The 26,489-nt window shown below is 53.8% G+C and overlaps 1 protein-coding gene across 8 annotated transcripts; it reads left to right on the forward strand.

The window, feature by feature from the left end:
- Positions 1–248: 248 nt before the first annotated feature.
- CDIP1 (cell death inducing p53 target 1) lies at positions 249–25,651 on the forward strand. 8 transcript variants are annotated; one of them, XM_042972312.1, is made up of 7 exons: positions 249–524; positions 22,172–22,249; positions 22,744–22,848; positions 22,950–23,105; positions 23,929–24,202; positions 24,312–24,448; positions 25,371–25,651. In XM_042972312.1, exons 3-6 carry the CDS (start codon positions 22,764–22,766, stop codon positions 24,421–24,423), a joined length of 627 nt encoding a protein of 208 aa, XP_042828246.1. In that variant the 5' UTR covers positions 249–524; positions 22,172–22,249; positions 22,744–22,763; the 3' UTR covers positions 24,424–24,448; positions 25,371–25,651. The 8 variants fall into 8 exon arrangements, with proteins under 8 accessions (XP_042828246.1, XP_042828245.1, XP_042828240.1 ...); XM_042972311.1 differs by having other exon boundaries at positions 250–524; positions 25,374–25,651; XM_042972309.1 differs by lacking the exon at positions 249–524 and adding exons at positions 607–863; positions 8,400–8,490 and having other exon boundaries at positions 24,312–25,651.
- The last annotated feature ends 838 nt before the right edge of the window (positions 25,652–26,489 follow it).

Genomic DNA, 26,489 nt, shown 5'->3' on the forward strand with positions numbered 1-26,489 from the left:
GTACTAAACATACACAAAGACACGACTTCACGGTATGAGAGCTAAAATAGGGCAGAATGTTGCCTTAACTGACCTCAGCTTGGCCCCTCCACCCCAGGCACCTAAAGCTTCTCCCATTCTGCGCACATTTGCAGAACTCACAGCACCTCCTCTCAATAAGCATTTGTTGACTAAATAATGGAAGGAAGGTGCACCTTGCTTGGACCGATGCCCTGGTGCCCGGAAGGTGGGAGGGAGCGCTAATTGGGTCCTTCCCTCAGCTTCCGGCTCCTCTTTCGCTGGACACATCTACCCCGGCCCTCCCACGTGTCCAGCCTTCGCCGAAGCGCCTCTGCTCACCCTGACTTCACCAGGGATCGTCACGTGTTGCCAGAAGCCCCGCCCCCGCGCTGACCTCATGGCTCCGCCTCTCACCGTGACGCCCTGCTCCAAAGCCTACCCGCCTCCTTCTGACAGACGCGCGACGGCGAGCTGCGGAGGTGGCCGTTCCTGCTGCTGCGGCCGCAGCGGGTGCCGCGGGGTCGGTGAGTCGCCTCGGCTACTGGAGACAGCTTCCCAGGGAGCCTCCCCCAGGAGCAGGGCTGGGCGCTTGCGGCCCCCGGGGGGAGGGGGGATGACCTCGGACCGCGGAGCCCCCAGCCCCCGCCTGCGGCGCCTGCGCGGTGCATGTCGGGCACTGTGGTCTCCCCGGCCCGCGGAGCGCGCCTCAGGCGCACAGACGGACTACATCTCCCAGAGACCTTTGGGCGGGCGGGGGGCGGCGTGCGCGCAAAGCCCCGCGGGGCTGAGGGTCTCGTCCTCCCAGCGCCTGGACCCCGGCCTGTTTCGGCGTTCGCTCGGCCTCGGGCGCCCGGCCTCCCGAGGTAAAGGGTCCCCGGGGGCGGCGCAGCGGGAGCTGATGCGATCCAGAGCGGCCCTCGGGGTTTTGACGTCGCACCGTCGCTGGGTTGGCCGGCTCCCCGCGGGGCTGTGGTTCCAGCTTCGCCAGGCCCGGGCGGGCGCCGGGGCCCGGTGCCCTGGGGGCTGCCGGCCCGCTCTTCGGGGTCCTGCTCGCTCATCACCTCTCGCACATCCCCTGTAGGGAAGGTCGGGGAAATACCGTCTCCGGCTTTCCGCGGCGGCTGTGTCCTCGAGGAAAGGGGGTCGGGGGCAGGGTCCTTGTGACGGAAGCCCCTGCTGAGCTCCTCGGTGACCTTGGCAGGCCCGAGGGGCCCGCGCGCCTCTCCCTCCCCCGCCCGTCCCCGCTCGCCGACGTCTGTAGGTCTCGGCGTCCGCGCCCGGCCGGAGGCAGTGACCTGGCCTGGCTTTGAGCCCGGCTTCGTGCCGTCGAGGACCTCGGTGTAGTTGAACTCTCGCAGCTTTTTCTGGCCCGGCTTTGGGCACTTGTTCGTGGGTATGCGTTTCTGTTTTCCTCTAAATGTTCCCAGGAGGCTTCTCAACAGGTGTCAGGTAAGGAGCTAGCGACTCTGAGTTTCTCCTGTGTGGGTTTGAGATCCTTTGCCTCAGAATCACCAGGGCAGGGCCTTTGTTAAAAGGGTTGGTTCCTGGGGGCAGCCCCCCCTCCCCCGGGTTCTGATTCAGCAGTTATGGGATGTGCCCAGGACTGTTTAATAAGCTCCCCAGCTAATTCTCAGTCACATTTGGGGTTGAGAAGCTTTATCAAAGTGAAGGACGGAGGTCCTGGGGCAGAGCATTTATACCAGGTTTGTATGTAACCTGGTCCCTCCTGCAAGGCGGCCAGTGCCAGGATAAGTGTGATCTCTCTCCTTGGCACTTTGTTTCTTATCTCCAGGCTGACTTAGGAGTTGGGTGGGAGGAGGTGTGCCAGCTCTGCCTTGCCCTCAATTCCCACATTTAATTATGAAGATTTTGAAAGATACCTAAAAGTTGGGAGAACTTTACGCTGAATGCCCATAGGCCACCACCTAAAATTTAGAATATTTTATTGGATTTTATCACAAATCTAACCAACAGGCCACCTTGTTTGTTTATGTATATCAAAGTCAGTGTGGACATCAGTCTGTGTCCCTCCCAAATAGTTAAACACGTATATAATAGAGTCGTAGAATCTTGCATGTTGTTTTTTAACTAACAGAAGCCCTGGGTGTTGAAGGTTTATCTCTCTGTCTCCCACCCCTGAGGAGCTGAAGGAGTTTCGAGGTTTTTCCATAGGATGGGCCTGTGGAACCAGGAAAGAACTTTACACGTGCTCTTACAAAGACTTGGAAAACAGCGGCCCATGGCTCCAAAATCACTAAGAACAGAAACATGGAGTGTGGGATGTAGGGTAATATGTCAGGGACCAAAACTGTTTTGAGGGGCCACGAATGAAATGTATCCTAATAGATTGCTCCGGCATATCATGCCAGCCATAGTGATAGGTTGTCAGCCTGAATATTCTGTCTCTGCTCTTCACAGAGTAAGCTTGCTTGGTTTGAGCCTGCCTGTTTGGTGTATTTTCTAAAGCTCCAAGGGAACAGCGCTGCATAGCCCAGTTGACAAGCTTTGAGTCCCCTGGGCTGAGTACTTTGTTCTGTAGCCACAAACACCAACCCTTAATCCTTTCTGGTTGTCTGAGAGGGAGAGAAGTGACCAGTCCTGTGGAAATTTGTCTCCAGTTTCAGAAACACCATTCAAAGGGCATGCACATCTTTTTATCCATGTAGGACACAGGGGACTGTGGCGGTTAGAGTCACGGCACCTTATATTGATGTCTGTGTCCTTACATGAATGGAAGCGGTCACGCTGGTGGGAAGGCAGCATGCAGGGGGAGCTCAGCAGCTAATGTTGGCCCTCAGTGGGGAGGAGAGAGGAGAGCCAGGCTCACAGGGGTGGCGTGAGGTTTATTATGCCTCCACAAAGGGACTTGGAAATGGAGTGTACAGAGGGGGAGCGTGCCAGTTTCTAGAACCCTACAGACGGCTTCCGGCTTCTCATCCTTGCAGTCGGGACTCTCCCAGGCACGTCTCCCCAGGAGATGGGAATACTGCATTGCAATTCAGTGCTGCAGAGGAGAGGGGCGCTGGGCCTGGGCCTGTGGCAAAGCCTCTCCCCGGAGAGGGCAGCCCACCCAGGGAGAGGCAGGTCTGGTTGCTCTTGAGCCTGCAGACCAAGCACCTCTCCTGCTCTGTGAGTCATCAGGTTCTGGTGACAATGGTGGGGTTCTGGGGCCAGTACTGTCTAGACTCGGCAGACCGTGCTGGGGGCACTTCTGTCGCTTCCAAGCTGTGTGACCGGGCATTTGCCCTCCCAGAACCTCACTTGCTACATCTGTGATAGGTGAAAAGCAACACCCAGGTGAGATAGACCTGTGTCTGTTCTCACTAAAAGATTAGTGTCCCCTCATGGCAGACGAACTAAAACCAGCACAGAGCCATGCAGTGCAGGGTAAGGAAGTCCAGTTACCTGATTGCTTCCATAGAAGTGGTTGTGATGTTTTTTGGGAATGTCGGATCAATTTTCCAGAAAGCGTTTGTCATCGTCATTTTGGTGCTCCTTATCCATGGGTACTATGAGCCCCTTCGTGTCCCCTTTGTGGTCTGGCCACTGGGAGCCCCAGCACCACTGATTCTTACCACGAGTTCTCATGAAGGTCCAGTAAAAACTGGGGATGTGCTGGATACATGATGTGTCCAATAAGTGTTGATTCAGTCTGAATTCACATCTTTTCCAAAGTCTTTGTTTTCCCTTGAAGGAGAAGTAGAGGCCAGGGAAGGCAGAGGAGGTAGAGAGGGCTGAAGGTGTGTCCGGGGTGGGGTTTGGGGAGAATTCGAACCCTCTGTTACTCCGGGAGGAAGTGAAACTTGTCACAGTCCTAATCAGTATTAAGGGCAAAGGTCTTAGAGGCTGGGGAGGCAGCAGCGAATGCAGCTGTGTTTGCAGGGAGTTCTCTTTGTACCTGCTTTGGGCCCACCTGGCAGCGTCCTCACCTGTGTTGCGTCTCACAGCTGAGGAATGATTCGGAAGATGGCCAGATACTGGCACAGCAGGGCTGAAGGGGGTGATGCTGAGGGGAACATGGGCTGTCCTCGCCTCATAGTGAAAAGTGCTCTAGGGCATTGCCTGTGACTCTAGAAGAGGGGTCTTTTGGATTTTTGACCATAAACAAAGGCGCTTTCATCAGGAAATCAGGGACTCTATCTCTGCTACGGCTGTGTTCTGGCCCCGTGGCTGTGGGTGGTGGGCATTTGGGCCAGGAATAGCACAGGAAACCTGATTAGGCTGACCTCAACCCTCACGGACTCGCTTATTTTGTATACCCATGCCAGGGACTGGGCTAGGCCTGTGGGGACCCAAGTGGGAGAGCCCCCCCCCCCCCCAGTTGCTCTGGTTGGGAGGTGAGTAAAGTGTGAAGGGAGTCACAGGGAAGGCAAGGGGTCCGGGGAGGTGTGTGGAGGTTGAGGGAGGGTTCTGGGTACGGTCCTTTCATAGGGGTGGGGTTTGCTTTGTTTGGAGAAGAGCACATTGCAATCTGGGTGGCTGCAGTAGAGTGCAGTGGAGAGACAGGGAACAGGGGGCCAGGTCTAGACTCTTCCCCCTTAGACCTTGACCAGTAGGTGAGAAAGTGGATCTCAGACCTTTCTGAACCATGACATTGGCAGGGCTTGCCAGAGCAGGGCCAGAAAAGAGTCTGGAACACCTCTCAGACATCCGTCTTGGGGACTGGGGCACTGCTAATGACATAGGGCCTATGGGATGGGGAAGAGCCCCTGCCCAGAGTCCCAGCCAGGCTGCATTACTTATCCACCGAGGCGGCCAGTATTTGACGTGCTTCCCAGCTGTGGAGATATTGGCCCCAGACCCTGTCTGTGCTATCCGGGAGCTGCTGGTTCTGCTGGGGAAGCTGAGCCCTTGACCCTAGTGTTCTGTTTCCCCTCTGCTCGTGGTGACTCTGGTGTCCCAGGCCTGGAATCCCCACCCTCCTTCCTGCAGGGCCCACATGGCCTGAAGCCTCTCCAGTGCCCTGACCCACAGAAGCCCCTTCTCACCGGGAGCACCTGCTGTCCTGGGTTCTCATCTGGGTTTTGCTCAGTATCTTTTGCAAATTCTTCCTGAGTGTGAGCTAGCTTGGTCGCAGGATGTGCAGCTCCCTGAGGGCGGGGACCACAAGATGAGTGACCTCCATGGAGGGGCCCATGAAATGTTGGCTGAATTAAGGAGTCAAGAATCTAAGTCCCTTGAAAGAAAGAAAAGACAGACTTAGATAGTGACAGCTGTGCTGGTAACGCTGGCCCTTGCCGGTCCTGGGAGAGTTCCTCACTGCTCCAGGCTGGAAGGCCCCCTCGGACCCCTTCTCACCTCTTGGACTCTTGGGGCATTCTCTGCTGTCTGAGGCTCAGGCCTCAGTTTCTGTCCTGTGTAGACAAGCTGTGGTTATGTGTATTTCTGTGTGCATTTACCTGCTTTGCCTGTCCCAATTCTCTGTGGCCCCACTCAAACTGGCCAAAAATAAGGCATACCTCCTAGAGGTGGGGGCTGAGTGCTAAGGGTTCCCAACCTCTAGCAGCCCCCTGTTGATGTCAGGACTTTGGGGACCCACATTAGTACACCAGGCATCGTGCAGGAAGTAGAGAGCCGTGGGACAAACGTACAACCTGATTTCCCAAGCCCTCCATCTCACTTGGAATAAAAGTGGATTTCCTCTAGCTGCCTGAGGACCTGGCCTGCCTCCCCCCGAGGGCCGGTCTCTCTGCCCTCAGCTCCTCCCACTCTCCTGGCACCCACGCTCCCCAGCCCCCAGCGTGGTGTGGGCACACTCCAGGTCTCTGCACTTAACCCTCTTTGCTTGGACCTTCTTTGCACAGCTGTGCACGTGGCCTGTCCCATCTTTGGCCTGAGGGCTGCCCACTCTGAGAAACCCTCCCTGTTTAAAAATTGCATCCCTGTAGCACTTCCTTCCCTGCTCCGTGTGCCTCCATGGCATGCATCACTGTCTGACAACTGTAATCTTTACCTGTTTCTGTGTTCTATCTCCCCCCAAACGTAAGGTCTGTTAAGACATGTCTTTCCCCATCTTCAGGGCGTAGGTAGTGCCTGGCTTATAGGTGTGCTGGGTGTTTATGTATTGAAGAAAGTTGTAGAGTGTGTCTGCATTTCAGCTGTCCTGTCTTTGTAAGGGCTGGTAAAGTCCTGAGGTGTAGGGACCATGGTCTGCGTGTGCCCTGGTGCTCTGTGAAGTACAGGTAATACATTGTTGAATACAGAGCTGAATTCCCAACTGAACATTCAGTGGCTGGGTTCTAAAGTCGGCTGGTGGAGCAGACACCTCATGGTCCACCTGCCCTGCAGAGGCCTTGAGTTGTCTGTGAGCTCAGAGGCTTGCAGGAACTGGGCTCCTGACGAGGCCGCGCGGGCTCCCACGTTCTGGTCCTCCCCAGCCCGGCCTTCACTGAGGGAAAAGCGGGGGGACTGGTCAGCTCACTTGAGTTGTTTTCTCTTTCAGTTCTGGGTGAGTGAAATCCCTGTAAACTCATGGCGGCATTCCCGTGTGCGCAGCCCTCTGTGGGAGTGTGGGATCCACTGGAGCATACTTTTGAGTACGTGTGAGAAAAGAGACTGGGCTGAGACCGGTGCGTTGAATGCACGTCGGGCACGAGGCCGGACCCCTCTCCGAGAAGCTGGGCCGGCTCGCAGTGCGAGAGCAGCCGGGGGGGTGGGTGCTGCCTGTCCTTGCCCGTCACTGGCTGCGGCACTGCCCCCTGCCTCTGGTGGGTGTTTAGGTGATGTTTGAAGAGTAACGAATGTCAGCTGAGACTCTGGACTTTGTGATCTCTGGTCTTTCTCGCCTGAAAGGTGGTCTCTAGATGTGTGACTGATAGAGAAGTATGCACATGGCCGTAAATAAGGCAACTCCAGATATAGTGTGAGCTCCCATTTTCCCAAGGAGAAGATCGAAAATAGTTCTTCTGTCCCAAGTGGCATGAGTAAACTCTTTGGGCCAGATGTCCGTTGACAGTGATAGGAATTTCGTTAACCTTCCATATACTATTTCTTGTAAGGTAATTCAAAATACGGGTTAGGTGTATTCCTCACTCACGTGCGGAGCACTTTTGTTCCCACTCTTCCCTTTCACCTTTGTGGACATCATGTCGTCGTGGACGCCAGCCCCGCCTGACTGGCACGCTTCAACTGGAGAGCGTATCCCTGGACTGTTCTGGTTTCTCAGCTTTTTCCATTGATCCTGCAACATAGCTTCTTACTGTGTGCTCCTCAGATGCTTGTCTCTGACAACATCCAACCATTGCAGTGGTCTCCAGGAAGAATTACTCATCTGCAACATGTCGACTGGTTTTGGCTTTTTTTCACTTGGTGCCATCCAGACGACCTCTAGCAGCATGTCACACTGGCACTGGTGAGGTTGTTGCAACTCCTGTTCTGCACCCAGCTGTGCTTTGTTTAAGATAATTGGGAGAATGCCCTGGAACAGGAAGGATGTAAATGATGTACGAGTACTTCCTCACTGCCTGGGCAGGGAGACCTGGATAAGGTCTAGTTAAGCTCCCCTGCTGGGCCAGCAACGACGCTGTAGTCATTTGTGTCTGAAGTAAGATTCTAACAGCCGGGTGGCCGTGACTGTCGTGGCCATGTGGCTTGGTTGCACGTAGGGCCTCGTGCTTTTACATGGATCAGAATGGTATGTCTTGATCTGAGATAACTGATTAAAATGGAGTCAATGCAAAGACTGCTTTGTGTCAGCTCAGTGCAGGCAGAGGTAAGGATTCTTTCTTTTCAGGGCTTCATGGTTGTCTAAGTAATGGTTCTGTAGATTCTTCCTGCTTCTAAAATTAGCTGGCCCTTTAGTTCACAAGCCCTGCCTGTCCGACAGGTGCAGATGACTGGTTTATTCATTGGGGGCTGCGGCTCTGTCTGTTTTCCACCCCCGTTCCATCCTCCTCCTCCTCTGGTCTGCGTTTCCTCCTCATCCTCTGTCAGGCTCCGGAGGCCCATCCTGCTGGGGGGCACCTTTGAAGGCGGAGGAGATGCTGGACCACAGGTCAGAGGCCTGGCCTGCACTACCAGCGCCTGCCCCAGCTGCTGGCCTCAGGCGAGCCCAGTAACCTTGTCCGTCTCGGTTTTACATGCGTCCTTTGGGCTTTTCTTCCTGCCCTCCTCTGCCATGTGACCTGCTGGCTCCCCAGGCAGGGTCTCTGAGGTTAGAACTCCCTTGGATAGCCTTTATGTTCCAGCTTACGGGTCCGGACCCTCAGTTTTACTGGAGGACGCAAGGTGCCCTGGTCCAGAGAACTGGCTCCTGCTAGCAGACTCTTATGGGACCAGCGTGAAGACCGTCACACCGCTTCTGAGAGGAGAGCTGGGAAATCGACAGTCCTCGGGTGTGCTTCTTGGACTATTGCTTTTCCTGTAGGCAAAATTCGATTACAATTGGAGGTATCTTTCAGGATTGAGGAGGAATATGCCTACATTTATGAGCCTTTTTGGGAAGGAACCAGTCAAAGGAGCCGCTTATCCTAGAAAAATTAGAAACTACAGGTAAAACTTTCAGTATGTGTGTTTGTTTATAAACAAGTGATCCAAAATCTTATTACCTAGAGAAAACAATTCTTCACATTTGGTGTGTAATTTGTATGTAAATATATATCTTTAAAGTAGAATCACAGGGCGCCTGGGTGGCTCAGTTGGTTAAGCATCCGACTTCGGCTCAGGTCATGATCTCACAGTTCTTGGTTTGAGCTCTGCTCTGTGCTGACAGCTCAGTCTGGAGCCCGCATTGGATTCTGTGTCTCCCTCTCTCTCTGCTCCTCCCCCGCTCATACTCTGTCTTCCTCTCTCTTTCTCTCAAAAATAAACATTAAAAACTTAAAAAAAAAAAAAAGACAACCTTTCCACCTCTGAAATGGGTCTGTATCATGTTCTGGGGCGAAAAATATGCTGTATGGATAAACCACGTGGGTAACCAGTCCCTTTGGTGGAACACAAGATGTTGATACATACAAACACTTTGCATGTGACTCTTTGCTCACGTGTTCACTTATCTCTAGGACAAGTGCTTTGAAATGGAATTAGTCAAATAGAATGAAGAGGTAGCAAAATTGTCCTCCAGACAAGCCCTACTAACCTGCTCTGCTGTGGCCCGCGTGCTCCTGACACTCGGGGACTCAGAGTGGTTTGCTGAGGCTTTGACAAGAATTCAGCATGATGTAAATTGTACAGTTCTTACCGTTGTCATCGTCACAGCTCCTGGAGATCTTACTGCTTTTTAGTTTAGACCCATTCTTTGAGTCCTATCTGTCTGCCTTTTGATTATGCTTCTAAGAGCAACCAGTGTATTTTCTCTCTTTTAATTGTGGACTTCTCATGCTCTGCTTGCGGCTCCATAAATACAAGTGACATGAGCAAGAATTTGCGTTGAGCACCGTGTGACAGGCTCTGAGCTGTGTGCTCCTCCCAGCCTCATTTATGCCTCTGCACACGTCTGCGGGGGCAGGGGCTGCTGCTGCCATGTTACACATGAGAAAGCTGGGGGACCAGACGGCTGGTGTGGGGTCTGGCGCCCGGGCACCGGGTGAGGATTCTGTCCTTTCAGCTCAACCTGGGACTTGAGGGCGCAGGCCTCCCTGTGAAAGGGCACCGGTGATGGCTCGTGGGGCCATTGGCTTGGGCTGATGTACTAGCTGTTTGACGTGGTGATCGTGATCAGGGAGGAGCGTGCAGGCTGGGTGGGATGAGAGAGGCAGATGGGAAAACCAGATCTGCTTTCTGGTCCTTTCCGTGTCTTTAGCTTGTTTTGAATATTTAGAATTCCCCTGGCATCAGATAAGCCCCTATTCACGTGTAAAAATACGTCGTTAGCAGCCACCAGCGATGCTATCTGAGGGAAGGATTGTCTCTCATCCCGCCTCCATCGGTAAGAACAATGGAAATGGGCCACAGGCAGGATTTCCCAGGCCCTCTGGGGCTAGAACTTGGCAGCTCAAGGGCCTGCTTGGTGAACCTGTGCGGAGGCTAGAGAAAGCCAAGTCCATGGGAAGTCCACGATGGGAGCTTTTCATCTATGGACCACTTGTCGACATACCTTCAGCCTAACTAGCACTGTACCTTCTTTTAAAGCATTTTTAATGTTTACTTTTTGAGAGAGAGCGAGCGCACGCATGAGCCAGGGAGGGGCAGAGAGAGAGGGAGACACAGAGTCTGAAGCGGGCTCCAGGGTCTGAGCTGTCAGCGCAGAGCCCGACGCGGGGCTTGAACCCACGAACCGTGACATCATGACCTGACCCCAAGTCAGATGGTTAACTGACAGAGCCACTCAGGTGCCCCTAGCACTGTACACTTTTTTTTTTTAATTTTTTTAACATTTATTTATTTTTGAGAGACAGAGAGAGAGAGACAGAGCATGAGCAGGGGAGGGGCAGAGAGGGAGAGAGGGAGAGAGACACAGAATCCACAGCAGGCTCCAGGCTCTGAACTGTCAGCACAGAGCCAGACGTGGGGTTTGAACCCATCAACTGTGAGATCATGACCTGAGCCAAAGTCGGATGCTCAACCGACTGAGCCACCCAGGCACCCCAGCACTGTATACTTTTAATGACACTTGTATTCCTTCCTTGAGAATAATCAACTTGAAATTTACCAGTCATGAGTAATTTCCAACTGTAGTATGAGAATTGCTGGAAAACTAGCACTTCTGTTTCTCTTTGATTACTGGAATTAGGTCTGGCTGCATTTACTTGGAAACCCAAAGAAACCAACTTAAAGCAAGTTTGTTTCTTTCTCACACGGAAGAGATGAGAAGTGGTAATCTCAGTGCCTGCGTGGTGTCTCTGGTGTCTCTGGTCTTCCACGGACTGGGCACCGTCACGTGTCTTTGGTGTGGCTTCCATGCCCAGGGTCACCTCGTGGTCAAGCATGGCTCTGGGAGCTGCTGCATCCATATTCCAGGCAGCGGACAGGAGGGCAGGAGGACGAAAGGTGGCTCCCCTCTAGCACCTTCCTGCCAGTCTTTACATCACTACTCTATGACTCACTGGCCAGAGTGTAGTCATGTGGTCACAGGGGACTGGACAAAAGGCTTGGGAGTATCTTAGCTAAGACGTTGTTGCCTTGAATAAAAATGGAGTGTGGTGGTCCACGTAAGGAAACTGAGGCTCAGAGAGATTCAGTAACTTGTCCAAGGTCCTACAGTCTGTCATAGTGGGCAGGATGCCATTGAACCCTGTGCTCTCAAAACTTTATTGCTGGTTGAGAAAGAAACTTGACATCTTTGTTCCTGAAGACTGAGTGGTTGGGGATGCGGGGCACCATTTAGGATCACAGGCCAGGAAAGAAGAGGCCAGGGCGCTGCTGTGGAGGTGCTGTGGGCTTCCCGGCCCTTGACCCTGCCTGTTGGTGCAGCTCCCCCATGGGGGTCCACGGTCTGTGTGCTCCGGCAGAGCAGCCCCCTGTGGCCGTGCAGCTTGAACGGGCTCCAGGCTGGGACCTGGCCACCCACAGCGGTGTGGCCTCTGTCCTTCACCTGTCACTCCCCGTCCAGCCGCTGCTCCCATCCCCTCCTTGGCCTGCTGGTCTCATTAACTCCACCTCCTCCTGGCTTGCTCGGAGAGCCACTCCCTGACCCCCAGAACGTGTCCAGTTTTTCTGTGCTTTCAAAGTCCCCTAGACTACACTGCACACTTTGTAATTAGGTTTGGCGTTTGGTGTGGTTATTTAATGCCTGTCTTCCCCTGGTCGATTGTGAGCTTCTGGAAGGCAGGGACTGTGCTGTCACTTCCTACATGCTACACAACTACTGTTGTGAACCGACAGTTGGTTACTCCCAGAAGAAGCACCGTCCCACCCTGCAAGGACCTCTGTGAAGTGGTGATCACACAGACTGTTAAGCCCAGCCCGGGGGGGGCTTGGGATAACAGAACGGTGCATGTTGTTGCCCCGGAAGTCTGTGACCGTCCCTGGCAAGTAAGTCCCCCAGTCAGTGACACCTCCCGTTGGCCTGGTCCTTCCGTGGCTTCTCCACATCCATGTCTCAGTTCTCACACAGCCTCCAGGGAGGGCAGGTAAGGTTGGGATGATGCACTCACGTGTGGGCTGGGCCTCCTGTGAGGGGGTTCAGCAGGGGGCAGAGCGGGCTCTCCTTCCCCCTTTTCTGGGTGGCTCTTGGACACCGAGAGGGTGTTTGGCTTGTGTACCCCGGGCCTCTAACCTTCCTGGGCAGCGGGTGCCCGTCTGTCCAGCACGTGGGAGGCTGCGGGCAACTTGGAAAGCTGAGTTTCCCCAACAAATCCCAAAGTCCTGCTCCAAGCCAGGTACCTGGAACATGCATCCTGGGGACAGAGGAGCCCCTCTGGGGCCAGCTGGCTTCCTAGTGCCACTGCTGCCGGGAAGGTGGTTCCTCCAGAGGGGGGCAGTGCGCAGGCCAGCCCGCCTTCAGAAAGGTCCCGCAGCTGCTGCCGCCCGGCCGCCCTGCCCCGGGCTTTCAGGCAGATGCCCAGAGTGTCCGGGCTGAGCACCCTTTCCAGGGGTGTCACTGCCTGTGAAGGTGGGCCCTTTGGGAGCAGCCGTCTGGTACCTCGTACGTAGCATCTCTTCAGGAGTCCCACGGAGCAAGTGGCCTCAACTTGGCTCTGTCACCAAGGAACTCTGCGGGACTGAGCTACTCAGAGAGGGTTTGATTCTGAGACACCCCAGGATCCTGTGGGGAGCATACACCGGGACCCCCGCAGTTGTAGGGGCAGGAGCTGTGTGGCAGAGATTCCGAGTCACCCCAGGATCCTGTGGGGAGCACACACCGGGACCCCCACAGTTGTAGGGGCAGGAGCTGCGTGGCAGAGGCCTTGGTGCCTGTTTCCTTTTCTTGCCTGTTGCAGGTTGTTCAGAGTGAACGATGATAATAGGTGCCATTATTCGGTGTTCTGTGCTAGGTCCTGAGCTACTGCACACACCGTTGACCTTAAACCTTGCTCCAACCCCCCGAGGTAGGCATGCTTTCCTCTATTTACAAACTCTGGAATCTGAGACACGGTGAGGTCACACAGCTGGAAAGTGGTCAGCCGGTGTGAGCTGGTCAGATGCTTTCTGGAAAGCCCACGTCCCTGGGCGGGGCGGGCTCACCGGCTCGGCCACTCCGGCTCTCCCAGCTCTCCCTGGCCGTGGAGCCCCTTCCAGTCTGCGGGCTCCCCTAGCCCAGCAGTACTCAAGCGGTGATGCGTGCGGTCTCCTGGAGGCTTCCGGGAATCTGACGGTCACAAATCCAGTGACGCTAAGACGTGGCATCGCCCTTCTCAGCGTGCTGGCTTTGCTTTTGTGGTGCAAAAGCAGCGAGGACACCAAACTGCTGTTGGGATTCTGTTCACCACACCCACAACTCCTACGAGAGAAAGCAGTAAAAATGATTAATTTTATTAAATAATCCTGACCCTCGAGTACACATCTTTTTAACATTCTACACGATGAAACATGTGACAGATCAATGCACACACCAAGTATGATAGATGCCCCAGGAAGAAGCACATGTATAGTCATTTGACTTGTGAGCTGAACTAGCTTTTTCGTGGTGCTCCACGTTTCCTTAAAAGAACGACTGATATACAAACCATGGTTACCTAGGCTTGGAGATTTAGTGGGCATTTTCTTCAAAATGAACAGTGAGCCCGCTACTTCAAGGAAAACAATTGCCCTCTGTTTTTAGAATTGTCGCCAGTGATAAATTTGTTCTTCTGTTTGTGGCCAGTGATAAAATGAACTTTCAAGGGGAAGTTAGAATTATGGGAAACTTGTATCTGCCACTGTGAGCTTGACAGTTTCCCATTAGTTACAGACTCTTCTGATGAGATTGGAGGTGTTAACGGTGTGATTTGAGTGTGGGGAATGCTACGTATCGTAAGGTGTGTCAGCGCTGTTAGCTCTACGTAATTGGGGTTCCGTGTTTTCCAGATGAGCCACGCGTGCCGTTAGAAGCCATGCACGTGTAAAAGAGCCATTCAAAATGCAGAGTAGAAGAACGAATTGTTAACAGGCATGGGAAAAATTCCCTAAGGATTCAGATTCCATATTGTAGCTAACCTTTGAGAAGGTACCACTTGTCAGGTTTGGCTGTGGTATGAAAGAATGTCCACAATTACGGATCTGAAAGGACTATTCAAATGCCCCTCCCATTTCCAGATACTTATCTGTGGGAAGCTGGATGTTCTTTAGTACTTCAACCAAAACAACATAGCACAGCCGACTGGAGGGAGAGGCAGACAAGAGAACCCAGCAGACTTCTCGTAGGCCAGAAATTAAAAAGGATTCCAGGGGCACCTGGGTGGCGCAGTCGGTTAAGCGTCCGACTTCAGCCAGGTCACGATCTCGCGGTCCGTGAGTTCGAGCCCCGCGTCAGGCTCTGGGCTGATGGCTCAGAGCCTGGAGCCTGTTTCCGATTCTGTGTCTCCCTCTCTCTCTGCCCCTCCCCCGTTCATGCTCTGTCTCTCTCTGTCCCAAAAATAAATTAAAAACGTTGAAAAAAAAAATTAAAAAAAAAAAAAAAAAAGGATTCCAGACATGTAAAACAATGCCAGTTGTCTCATTACAGTTGTTTAGGAAGGTAGTTGTTTGCGAAGGTAGTTATTTTAACTATTTATGTTGACATGTAATGCATTTATTGTTTTTTAATGAATTAATAAATACTTGTAAAAAGTCCTCATTTTTCATTTCTAGTATGGCAAGTATTGGTAGACCACAAAAACAAAACCTTTTTGGAGTCCTCAGTAATTGAGTGTGAGGGAGTCCCGAGACTCAGAACATTAGAGAACTGCTCTTGCAGGCCCCTGGGGAGACTGAGGCCACAAATTCCTCCTTCTGGGCACTGTCCTCCGCCTGTGTCTCTGCCTCCTCCCCCTGTGCCCCTCCTCCGTCCTCCAGGAGAGCCCTCTCATGCAGAGATGGGTCTTTGCACCAGGCATTCTGTCCCTGCCCTGGGTCTGGGGTCCTGTGGGGGCAGGGCTGGGTAGCTCTTGGCGGTGTGCGGGGGATGGTTCAGGTCTGCAGGAGTGTGTCCTGTGGGCCTGGGCCCGGGTCCACCCAGCTCCCGTGGGAAGCCCGCCTTGGATCAGCAGCACCTTCTGCAGCAAAGGGTGAACAGTTGGGAGCACAGTGGAGCTCAGAGGCATTTCCCAGGGCCCCGAGGTCTTGTGCTTGTAACTCCTCCCTGTGATGTGAGGGGACAGAGGAAAGCAGCTGAAATCGGTGCACCAGGAGGTGAAACGCCTCCTCTGTGTCACCAGGGACCAAAGCTGCCCATTGCTGCTGTGTCCTAAAAGTGTATCCTTTTCAAGATTTTAGCCAAGCAAATAATACAGATACCTCTTTGTTTAATAGATGTGTGTGTGCTTGCGCATGTGTGTAATGAAAGAAGTCTCACCTCTCTTGACCGTGACTGCCAGACTTCAACCCCAGAGACGATGATCTTGGTCTGGGTGTTTCTTCTCTGTCTCTTTGGTTTATAACGGTGCACACGCAGAGACAGATAGCTACACCTGGGTGGGTTTTGCTTTTGGGGTATGTAATTATAATTCACATGCCATCCAATCCACCCTTTTAAAGTAAACAGTCTGGGGTGCCTGGATGGCTCAGTTGGTTGAATGTCCAGCTCTTGATTTCGGCTCAGGTCATGATCCCAGGATCGTGGGATCGCGCCTCAAGTCAGGCTCCATGCTGAGCGTGGAGTCTGCTTAAGATGCTCTCTCTCCCTCTGCCACTCTCCCCCGATTGCAGGCTCTCTCTAAAATAAAGATAAAGTGCCCAGTTCAGTGGTTTTAGTATGTTGAAAGAGCTCTGCCACCTTCACCGCTGTCTGATTCCAGAGCCTTATTGTTCCCCCCAGCAGACGTGTGTTTTGACCCTAAAGGGCTCTGCTCCCCTGCACAGTGAGTCTGCCAGGCACGTGTCATTACCACTGTTCACGCAGCCTGGTCAGGAGGCAGGGGTTCTAGTCCCAGGAAGACCGAAGCTCACAGAGGGTCTGTGACTCGCTCAGGGCCACCGGCTTCAAGGCCAGGGCTGACTCCAGACCTCCACACTCTCCATGTATGCCCTGTTTTCCCGTTAACCGGTGACTGACATGAGGCAGATCCTTGCCGTGCTGTGAATGGGAGAAGGGGGTGGGGTCTTGGGTTCTTGCCTTCCTGCCCCCACATTGGAACCGTGTCCTGTCCTTGGAGCTATCCCGTTCCTCATCTGCTTAAAGTATTGTGTTGGATGCAGACAGGGCCTGGGATTGGTGGGGTGGGAGCAGGGGTGGTGAGGCAGTAAGACAGTTTTGCTTGGTTTCATGGCCCCACAGCCTAAAGCCCCTAGCAGGCACCTCAGGACATCATTTCTTTCCTCACACCTGGGGAAGCCTCACTTGGCCCCTCCAGCTCATCAGAGGAGAAGCAAGAACCTGTCCATGGGCATTAGGCCTGATTATTCTCTGTGGTACGGCTTAGGGTGGAACCCACCTTGGGGTGCAGGGCAGAAGTTTGTATTCTGCAGTGGGCTTGCGCTGAGTGCCAAGTGGGGCCAGGCTCCAGTGGCTGCTGGTCCAGCAGGTGGCACTCAGGACTCCACGGGGCTGAGGGAAGCTGTGGGCAGCTTTGCAGAAGGGGCCTGGCTCTGTGCCCGGGAGATCCATGCCGTCCCCCCAGAAGCCTTAGCACCTGCTGCCCTTGGGAAAGTGAGATCACGGCAGAGACAGGCCAGCCGTAGGTCCACAGACAGACAGACGTGGAGGTGGCTTTCATCTCAGTTTAGGGTGACTTGAGTAATTCCATTCTACGTGGACACACAGTGGGTCCTAGCCTATGTTGATTGTGGGTGTGGAGGCCAGGCTGGGCCTCAGGTGGCCCCATCCTGTCTCTCAGTGGGCCAAGGAGCACGTGCAGGCCTGCCCATGCGTCTCTTGCCAGCGACCACTCGGGACCTCTCTCCTGGGCATACCGCCCCCGTCCTTTGGGACTCTACTGAATCTGTCCTCAGCTCCCCAGGGCCTTACTGTCCTGTGGCAGGCCATGGCCCTTTCCGTTCTAAGGGTTTTCTTGACAATCTCAAGGAAATGAGTGTGCAAAGAATCACAGTGGACAGCATGGGGGGTGCTGCAGGCACAAGGTGTATCTTACAGTCCACAGCACCTTCTCAGGAGTCTTGAGCCTTCTAATTCATGAGCCACCTGGCCCAAGCTGCCTCCCTCCCCCAGCCAAGGTCAGGACTGTTACTTCCAGGGCAGCCTCAATCCTGAAAATGCAGTCAAGGGGACACTGATGTCCTCTGTCATTTTGACTCGAGGCTCCTGTGACCAGGTGCCAACCAGTAACCTAACCTCCACCCTGCACACATTTCCAGATCCTGCTTAGTTTCAGCCTCTGGAAAGCAGTTCTGTTTCCCAAGGGTCATTGGCTTGTAAAGTAGGAGCTGTTGGGGCTGGGGCATCACTTTCATCCAGGACTAAGTGGGAAATCCCTCAGTGTCCCTAGACCTTCACTGGAAAACAGGGAAACAGGAACTGAAGGCTAAAGAGAAGCCATTGAAAACACCTGACACTGTGATTGTAAGGATGTGTGACCCTAGGTATGACAGGAGCGTGCTTACTTTCTCAAGGTGGGGGTGTTAGGAGGGCTGCCCCGTGGGACTGAGGCGGACAGGTTAGCACCCGTAGCAAGCACCCCGGGAGTGTCCAGAAACTGCCTCACCAGGTCCTCACTCAGGAACATCTCTTGGACTTCTGAGGTTGTGCAAGGTGTGGGGGGGTCTGTGTTCCTGGAGTACACTGCCCTTGAAGCCTGCATGGGGCGTGCCCCTGACTGGGGTGCCTGCACTGTGACTCTGTGACATGACCACTTCGTTTAAGAATTGTCCTTTTTGGGGGGCACCTAGGTGGCTCAGTTGGTTAAGCGTCTGACTCTTGGTTTCAGCTCAGGTCATGATCTCACGGTTTGTGAGATTGAGCTCCGCATCTGGCTCCACGCTGACAGCACAGAGCCTGTTTGGGAGTCTCTCCCTTCCTCTCTGCCTCTCCCCTGCTCACTCGCTCTGTCTCAGATAAACAAACTTAACAACAAAAAGAATCACCCTTCTTGTGTGATGTGCTTTGGCTCACGGAGGGCACCTCTGCTCCCGTATGGAGTCCTGGTGTCCTGGGTGCCCCGTCTCTCTGCCCTCACACCCGTGCGCTGCTGGGGACCGAACTGGGAGACTGAGAGGCCAGTCTTGGGTTTCCAGGACTGCATGTTGACTTCACTGAGCTCCCAGGACCCCTGGCCCCCAGACCTCCCTCTTCTGTTGGGAACTGCAAACCGACGGGGACGGGGTCTGGCGGCCTTCCCTAGCCTCTGGTGATACATGCTCCGACCAGGGTGTGATCTCAGATTACACGTTTGCATTTGTAGCTTAATTTGAGCAGTGTGCATTTTTATTGGAAAACTGTTGTGCTTTTGGACATGTGGGTTGGTTTTTTTTTTTTTTAAGATCATAGCAGTCTTACAGTTTTTATTACACCTCACATGATGCAGTTTTGTGGCATGCACATTGGTTTTATATTGGGAGGTGCTGGGGGGTGGAGATTGAATTCCAGAAAAGTTGATGATCCGTTTTTCAGAAACCTTTTTCCATACCGAAGGGGCCTACCCCAGTCTCTGCCACAGGTCAGTTCCAGAAGGCAGCTGGAGGATGGTTCGGTTTGGATGTAGAGGGGAGGGGAGGGAGTAGGGGTGAGACAGGGGAGCAATAGAGCCCTGCTGTGCAAGGGAGGCATGGAGGCAGGTGGTGGTATGGTCTGTGGCCCGAGTGGCAGTGTCCCTGTGCACACTGCAGGTGTCCATGTGGCTGGCAGCTGTGCCTGCTCTAGGAACAGCAGTTGACTCAGTCGGGTGGGTACCAGGGGAGGGCCTTGCCCTGTGTGGCGGGCTCGTGCCATCATTATGACGGTGGAATTCCAGAAGCAGAATCTCGTGCTCTCAGAAACCATGGAATTAGATCTAGATGGTGAAAAGGCAGGCCACTCTTGTGTCTTCAGAGGTGGCACAGTATGCATGTGGCCCCGGGACACGGGGGTGCCTGGAAGACCCAGACTGGTTCCTCTCTCCCAGCACCCGAGAAGCTCTTCTTCCTGGCTGGGTCCCTGGTGAGCTGGGACCTGGAGATAGACAGTGGTGCCACCTCGGGCATCCCAGATGGTTGTAGGATAGGAGTTTAAGGCAGGTATTGGCCCATATCAGAGAGACTTAGTGTAATACAGAGTGTTCCGCCGACGCAAGTCAAGTCTCTTAAGGAAAGCTGCCTTTTCCTGCCGTCGGGAGGGCGCCTGGTGGGCTGGTAAGGATCCCCAGGCCCAGCACACACATTCCAGTCCTGCCTAAGCGGACCTCGTGTGATGCCCTTTAGAGACTCTGTGGCCTCCCTTTCTTGACCGTGCACTATTGAAATTCTCCTGCAGGCAGGGTTGGTTGGTGGGAGAGTCGTGCCAGGGTCCTAGACTCGACTCTACCTCTTATATGCCATGTGACCTCAGATAAGTCTCCTCCTCCTCTTATATGCCACATGACCTTGGATAAGTCCCCATCATTTCTTGGTTTCCATGTCTTTAAAGGATTATTAGAAGTAGCAACTCAGTGGGGCTCCTGGGTAGCTCAGTCGGTTGAGCGTCCGACTTCGGCTCAGGTCATGATCTCACAGCCTGTGGATTCGAGCCCCGCATCAGGCTCTGTGCTGACAGCTCAGAGCCTGGAGCCTGTTTCAGATTCTGTGTCTCCCTCTTTCTCTGACCCTCCCCTGTTCATGCTCTCTCTCTGTCTCAAAAATAAATAAATGTAAAAAAAAAAATTAAAAAAAAAAAGTAGCAACTCAAAAGAACAGGTCATAATATATAAACTCTTGGGAGATGTTCTGCTTCATAGTGGTCAAAGAAGTAAGTAACCAAGTTGTCATTTTAACATTACAAATTAGCAATTAACAGTAGTATCCAAAGTTTGTACTGTAAGTTGCCATCATCCTTCCCAAAAAGCACAAAGTGGCCATACCCTTGGACCTAATAATTTCACTTCTGGCAGGTTTGACCAAAGGAAGTAACCCAAGAAAATGAAAGAGTGTTAGCCAAAGGTTTTCTGTGTCGCTCTCTCTTTTTTTTTTTTTTTTTCTGAAAGTAACAAGAAGCCTTCTAAATGCCTTAATAAGGGTTGGTAAACCGTGATGGGCCCATTTTAGGGAATATTAAAATTGATGGTCGTGGTGTCTTGTAAGATGGAGAAAATACACGTGACACATATTAAAACCGTCACACCAGCAACTATATAAAAATATGGGTGACTGCATTAGACAGGCAGGGATATACAGAGAGACTGGCTGCGTGAGATCGGGCAATTTTTTTTTAATGTTTTATTGACATAATCAAATATATGATTTCCCCATTTAATGTGTGAGCTTCACTCTTGTATTTTTAAAATTTTCTTTATTTTGAGAGAGCACAAGCTTGAGCTGGGGAGGGGTAGAGAGAGGGAGAGAGAAATAACCCTAAGCAGGCTCTGCATTGTCAGTGTGGAGCCTGATCGGGGCTTGAACTCTAGAACTGTGAGATCATGATCTGAGCTGAAATCCAGAGTCAGGCTTAACCGACTGAGCTACCCAGGCGCCCCAATTCACTGGTTTTTAATATGTTTTGCAACCATCATTGCTACCAGTGTTGGCAAGGAAACCAAAAGGAAACTCCGTATTCATCACTCTCTGCCCACCCCCACCTCCTAAGCCCTGACACCCATGAATATGATTCCTGTGTCTGGATTGGCCGGTTCTGGATGTGAGGAATCACACCGTATGTAGCCTTTTGTGTCCGGTCTCTTTCACTGAGCGGCCTGTTTTCCAGGTTCATCCAGGTTGTAGCATTCCACTGTGGGCACACATCAGCACATGTACAGTTGGGCTATCGACCTATCAGTGGTTGGATGCTGTCAGTTGCGTACGTTTTTTGGCTACTATGAAGAATGCTGCTGTGAACATTTGTGTACAAGTTTCTGTGTGTTTTCCCCGTTCTCCTGTATACACACCTGGGAGGGGAATCACCTGGGTCATGTGGTAATTAACTGTATTAACCTTTTGAAGAACCACCAGGCAGTGTAAAGGTGCTGTGCTTTCGTGTGCCCCACCCCCAGCAGTGTGGGGGTTCCAGTTTCTCTACATAATACTTGTTACTTTCTCGTTGTGGTAACAAGAAATGGTACCTCATTGTGGTTTTGACTTGCATTTCCTTTTGGCTAGGTGTTCAGCTTCTCATGTACTCATTGAACATTTGTTTTTATCTTTGGAGAAATGTGTATTCAGATCCTTTGCCACTTTTTAATTGGGTTTTTTTGTTAATGAGTTAGAGTTCTTTATATAGATATTGTAAATACAAGTTCTCTAGCAGGTAGAGGATGTGTAAAAATCTGTGCCGTGTGCAGTCTCTCCACTTTCTTGGTGGTGCCCTTGAAACCCAAGCTTTTAATTTTACTGATATCCATTTTATTTCTTTTGCTGCTTCGACTTGGTCTCTCAGGCCCTGCCACTGATGTGTGAAATTTAACGAGGCTCCAGGCCCCCTCTGCCCCTGTAGGGTCGTCTGGGGCCCTTCATCCCCATGTGGCTCTGAACTTCACTCGTGGGCCTCTAGGACAGAGATGGTTTCACTGCATGTCTCTCTGTCCTGTTTAGAGTTAGTTCCTATTATTTTATTTCACTTAAAAAAACATGAAGGCCTACTTCAAAATGCTAATTTCTAGCCTTCTATGCTGGGCACAGTGAAAAGGAGGGGCCTTGCTGAAGGAGACAGGATGCCAACCCAGGGCAGGAAGGCCCCAGGTTTCCCGTTTCTCCCCAGGGCCCAGCAGCAGGTGCTCAGGGAGCCTTGGGAGGGAAAGAAGTGAGGGAAATGTTTGACTCTGCATCTTCTTTCCTACCCGTCCTCAACAAGCACAAGGGCCTCTGTGCCGCATGCACAGCGGCGGTGAGAGCTGGGGAGTAGGGAGACGCCTGTTCTCATTTCTTCCTGCAGTGGCTGTGGGTCTGTGGGGGCCAGTCTGAGCCTGCTGGGGAGGGACTTGGGACCAGCAGCGGAGAGGAAGGGGACCTGAGTGGGTGGGCAAGTGGGAGGGTGCTGTGCTGGGAGGGGCGGAACCAGCCCCGAATGGGGGAGGGGGTGTGGCTGAGACCTGCCTGTTCTCCCCCGCCCACCCCCCAACAGCTCCCCAGAGGCCTGCGTGTCTGCGTGGCAGTGGAAGGAGCCTCTCCTGCTTCCCCTTCTGAGTGCCTGGGATTCGAGGTAACAAGTCTCCCAGATCCTCTCCCACAGGCAAGCCACGCAGTGCTCCGGCACGGAGGCAGCCTGCTGCCGTGAGGGAGGGAGGGAGGGAGGGAGGGAGGGAGGGAGGGAGGGTCTGCCTTACCATGTTCTGCCCTCACAGGGCACCTTTGCCCTCTGGCTCAGATGCAGGAGCATAGGTGATGGTGCAGGATGGTGGCTTTGGGCCTGGCATATCCTTGGCAATGGTGGGGCATCTCCAGGGCCTAGAGGGAGCCCACTGACTCCAAACCCCTTTCCTGAAGGAATTAGTCCTAGTCCATAAGCCCTGTCCCCACCCAGAGCACGGAGATTTACGTGGAGGAGTAAAATAGACTCGAGCTGCAAGGGCAGGGCACACCTGTGGGAGCACTCACGGGAGGCTGTGTGCTTGGGCTCCGAGGACGGTCACAGGACGATGCCTGACCAGCATGCAGAGGCTGGGAGCTTGGTTCACGTCTGGGTTTTTGTTCCAGGCCCAGGAGAAGCAGCAGAGATGTCCAACGAGCCACCCCCTCCTTATCCTGGAGGCCCCACGGCCCCCCTTCTGGAGGAGAAGAGTGGAGCCCCACCTACCCCAGGTAGGGCTCAGTGCCCCTGAGGGTCCCAGCTCCTAGAAGCTGGTGCCTGACTCTGCAGCCACTGCCCTCTGAGCTTCCTCTTCCTGCCCTTCTCTGTCCAGGCCGCACCTCCCCAGCTGTGATGCAGCCCCCACCAGGCATGTCGATGCCCCCCGCAGACATCGGTCCCCCACCCTATGAGCCACCAGGTCACGCAATGCCTCAGCCCGGCTTCATCCCCCCGCACATGAATGCAGACGGCACGTACATGCCTCCAGGTAAGTAGGATAGGGGAGCACAGGGTCTGCCCTGCCCGGCACCCAGTGTGTTATCTGGGCTGCCGTCCACCCTTTGGTGTAGGCAGGTGGTCTGCCTGCCGTGTGTTCTCTAGTAAGGCGGGGGGGGGGGGGGTGCCTCTCGGTGTGGACAGTTGGGGGTGGGGCACAAGTGTCCTAGAGCAAGGCGCTGCTGTGCAGGTATTGTGGGCAAACCATGTGAGCCCTGGTTCCTGCTGGGGGTAGGGTTAGCTCCTGGGAAGGCTCCTCGGGCCTGTGAGAGGTACTGACTCATGGGTGCTGCAGGGGCCTCTCCCTGCCAGGGTGTGGAGTCTGGTGGAGGTCTGGGCTCCTGCTCACCCAGCAGTTCTCCAGAAGGACTCCTCAGGCTGGAGAAAGTACCAGGGCTCTTGCACAGGCGGCCCCAGGTATTTCAGTGCAGGATCTGACGCTGGTGGGAAGGAGAGCCCTGTGTGCGAGAGGGGCTTGGGCTGGTGTGCGGCAAGGCTTTCCCTCCTGTGGGACACAGCGCCCCGTCCCCTTTGTGCCAGAGGCAGGGAGCACACACATGAGGTGGAGACCAAGGAGAGATGAGGCCTTCTCCCAGCTCTGCCATGTCTGGCTGGACCAAGTAGCTGCTCTGTCCTGGTGCTCACAGGGTCGGGACCAGGAAGGGCTGGGAGACTGTCATGGTCACCTTGGCCCAGGACCTGGTCCCTGAGGCCTCATTTTGTGTCCTGGGGTCCTTGGGGCCTTGTGCTTACCTCTCACGTGGGGCAGGTGGCAAGCCAGCCATGTCTTTGTTCTGTTTTCTGTGCCATTTCAGGTTTCTACCCTCCTCCAGGCCCCCACCCACCCATGGGCTACTATCCGCCAGGGCCCTATCCGCCAGGGCCCTATCCTGGCCCTGGGGGCCACACTGCCACAGTCCTAGTTCCTTCAGGGGCCGCCACCACGGTGACGGTGCTGCAGGGAGAGATCTTTGAAGGTGCGCCTGTACAGACGGTATGTCCCCACTGCCAGCAGGCCATCACCACCAAGATCTCCTATGAGATTGGCCTGATGAACTTCGTGCTGGGCTTCTTCTGCTGCTTCATGGGGTAGGTGGTGTGGGCGCCTAGAGGGTAGGGGCTGGAGTAAGCTTGGGTGCCCTCGGTGCCCTCAGTGCCTTCTCCTCTGACCTCCGTGCCTTCCCGGTCTCTGATTCAGGTGTGATCTGGGCTGCTGCTTGATCCCTTGCCTCATCAACGATTTCAAGGACGTGACGCACACGTGCCCCAGCTGCAAAGCCTACATCTACACCTACAAGCGCCTGTGCTAACGGAGCCGGGACTGGACTCCCTGCTGTCAGTCTGGCCCCCTGTGCTTCTGCTCCCCTTGCTCAGTGGCTCGCTTCCCCGCTCCCACTTGGGGATGGAAGCCGTTCCACCGGTCCCCTGGAAGTCCTGTCCTTTTTGGCTTGCCCTTCCCTGAGCATCTGACTCTTCGGCAAGAATTCTGTTGGATTTAAGGCCAAGGGTCAGCGAGTGGCAGGGGGATGGCACTGAGCCGCATGTTGCTGGTTTGCTTGGTGTTTGTGATGAGGAAGATAAACTGGGAAGGGTCTCCTCGCACGGTCTCCCTGCTGGGGTCTCTCTCATTCCTCTTCTGTACAAAGTATAGATTTGGTCCTGACTCTCCCTGGGACCAAAAGCAGCCAGAGCAGAACTGGGGCCTGCACTGGGGCTGTATCTGTAGCCACGGTTATTTCTGATCTGCTGGGCCGAGAGTGGGGGAGTGGACCCAAGCAGGACAGGGACATAAGGCCTGGCTCTGTTTTGGGGTGCCAGAAGTGGGCATGAGTATTAGAAGGAATGACTCTGGCCCTCAGAACTTAGAAACTCAACACCTTTTCCAAGTGCCCAGGAGTCACCTGGGGCAAGGTAGAGAGGTTAGCACACCTGCAGGTAATGGGGTAAGCAGTTATGGCTCCCGCTTGCCAAGAAGGGACTTGCCTCTGGCCCCTGCCCAGCTCCCTTTCTGGCCACCCCTCCACAAACCCATCTTTGCTCGTGCCAGAAGGAACACCCAGGAGCCTAGCCCATCTGCCATCCTTGCTGTGTGTGGGCAAGACCTTTGCCCAGGGGCTGGCGGAGCCCGGCCAGGACTGGAGGGGACGGGGACCGCTTTGCAAACACGCTCAGATTTGCAGTGCGTTCATGGATCCTCTTCCCAGTAGACGCTGGGCCCCTTCTCCTGGCTGACTTGCTGTCACTGTGCTTGTTTCAGCAGCAGGTACTGCAGCAGGAGCAGCTGTGGCACTGGACTGGGACAGGCTGGGGATGAGGAAGGAGCAGCCACACGTGGCGGAAGTGCCCTGGTGGACACCTGCCCTGGGCCTGAGCCCACACTGTATTTCCTGGTTTGTCTGTGAACTTGATCACGTGGACCGCTGTACCCGCCGCCCCTCTCCTCGTCTCGCACTGCCACTGCATGGCCTCCTGTCACTGTGAATCATGGCTGCTCTCAGTTTGTAGTTTCTCATTAAATTGGCCCTTTCACTCCCCTGCCCTGGGCCTCTGCTCTCTTGCCTGGCTTCCTTCTTCAAGGGAAAGAGGGTGGGGCTAGAAGTGGTCAAAGGGCAGGGGCTTGAGTCCTCAGGGTCTTAGCACTTATGACGCACTGACTGCCCAGAGAAGACAATAAGCCACTTGGGAATCCAGTGTGGAGGTGGACGAGCCCTGGGATCCTAGCTGTGACCTGGATGGGATATGAGTCCACTTCACTGCACTGTAGGGTCACCTTACTGTCTCTGATCCTGGTCTCACCCGTCTCTACACCATGGCATCTGCCCACACGGTCTGCAGGCTGGAGTCCCCTGGCTTGAGCTCAGGGTCATCCCACCCTGCAGGCAAATACCCTCGCTCCCTTAAGCAAGACAGCAAGCCACTGGGGCTGAGGCTTCTGGTCTGAAGGCTAATGGGAGGTAGGCAATCGGCCCCCAGGTTGAGCCAGCTCCTTCCCTACCCCTCATCTTAACTGTGAAGTGGGTTGGCTTGGTCACGAGTTGAAGACAAGTTTTCCTCACCATTTAATCCTTTTTTGAATAAAAGTTTTGCAGATCCTCAAAATATAAAACAGGAAACAGATTCCTATCAATAAAAGTATTTAAATTCACATTTGTATTTTAGACCATGAATTGTTACATAATGCTCTTGATCCTTATTTATAAACAAACTATCTCAAAATGTAGGAAACCTTCAAAGCACTTCTGAGAGAAAATCACAAGACCAGATGATAGATTTGGCTCTGGGCAGAGGGCTGTGAGGTGACCAGGAGTGTTGAGAGCACAAGGCCAAGACTGGCTGCGAAGGATAATGTTGGCGCCAGGAAAGAGGGAGGCAGCTG

Source organism: Panthera tigris, chromosome E3, assembly GCF_018350195.1.
Source record: "Panthera tigris isolate Pti1 chromosome E3, P.tigris_Pti1_mat1.1, whole genome shotgun sequence".
Lineage (NCBI taxonomy): Eukaryota > Metazoa > Chordata > Mammalia > Carnivora > Felidae > Panthera > Panthera tigris.

Excerpts from the sequence above, each read along its gene's own strand:
- CDIP1 (XM_042972312.1), top strand. The coding sequence starts at position 22,764 with ATGTCCAACGAGCCACCCCCTCCTTATCCTGGAGGCCCCACGGCCCCC. Across the intron at positions 22,849-22,949 it reads TGGAGCCCCACCTACCCCAG|GCCGCACCTCCCCAGCTGTG; the intron begins GTAGGGCTCAGT and ends TTCTCTGTCCAG. Across the intron at positions 24,203-24,311 it reads TTCTTCTGCTGCTTCATGGG|GTGTGATCTGGGCTGCTGCT; the intron begins GTAGGTGGTGTG and ends TCTCTGATTCAG.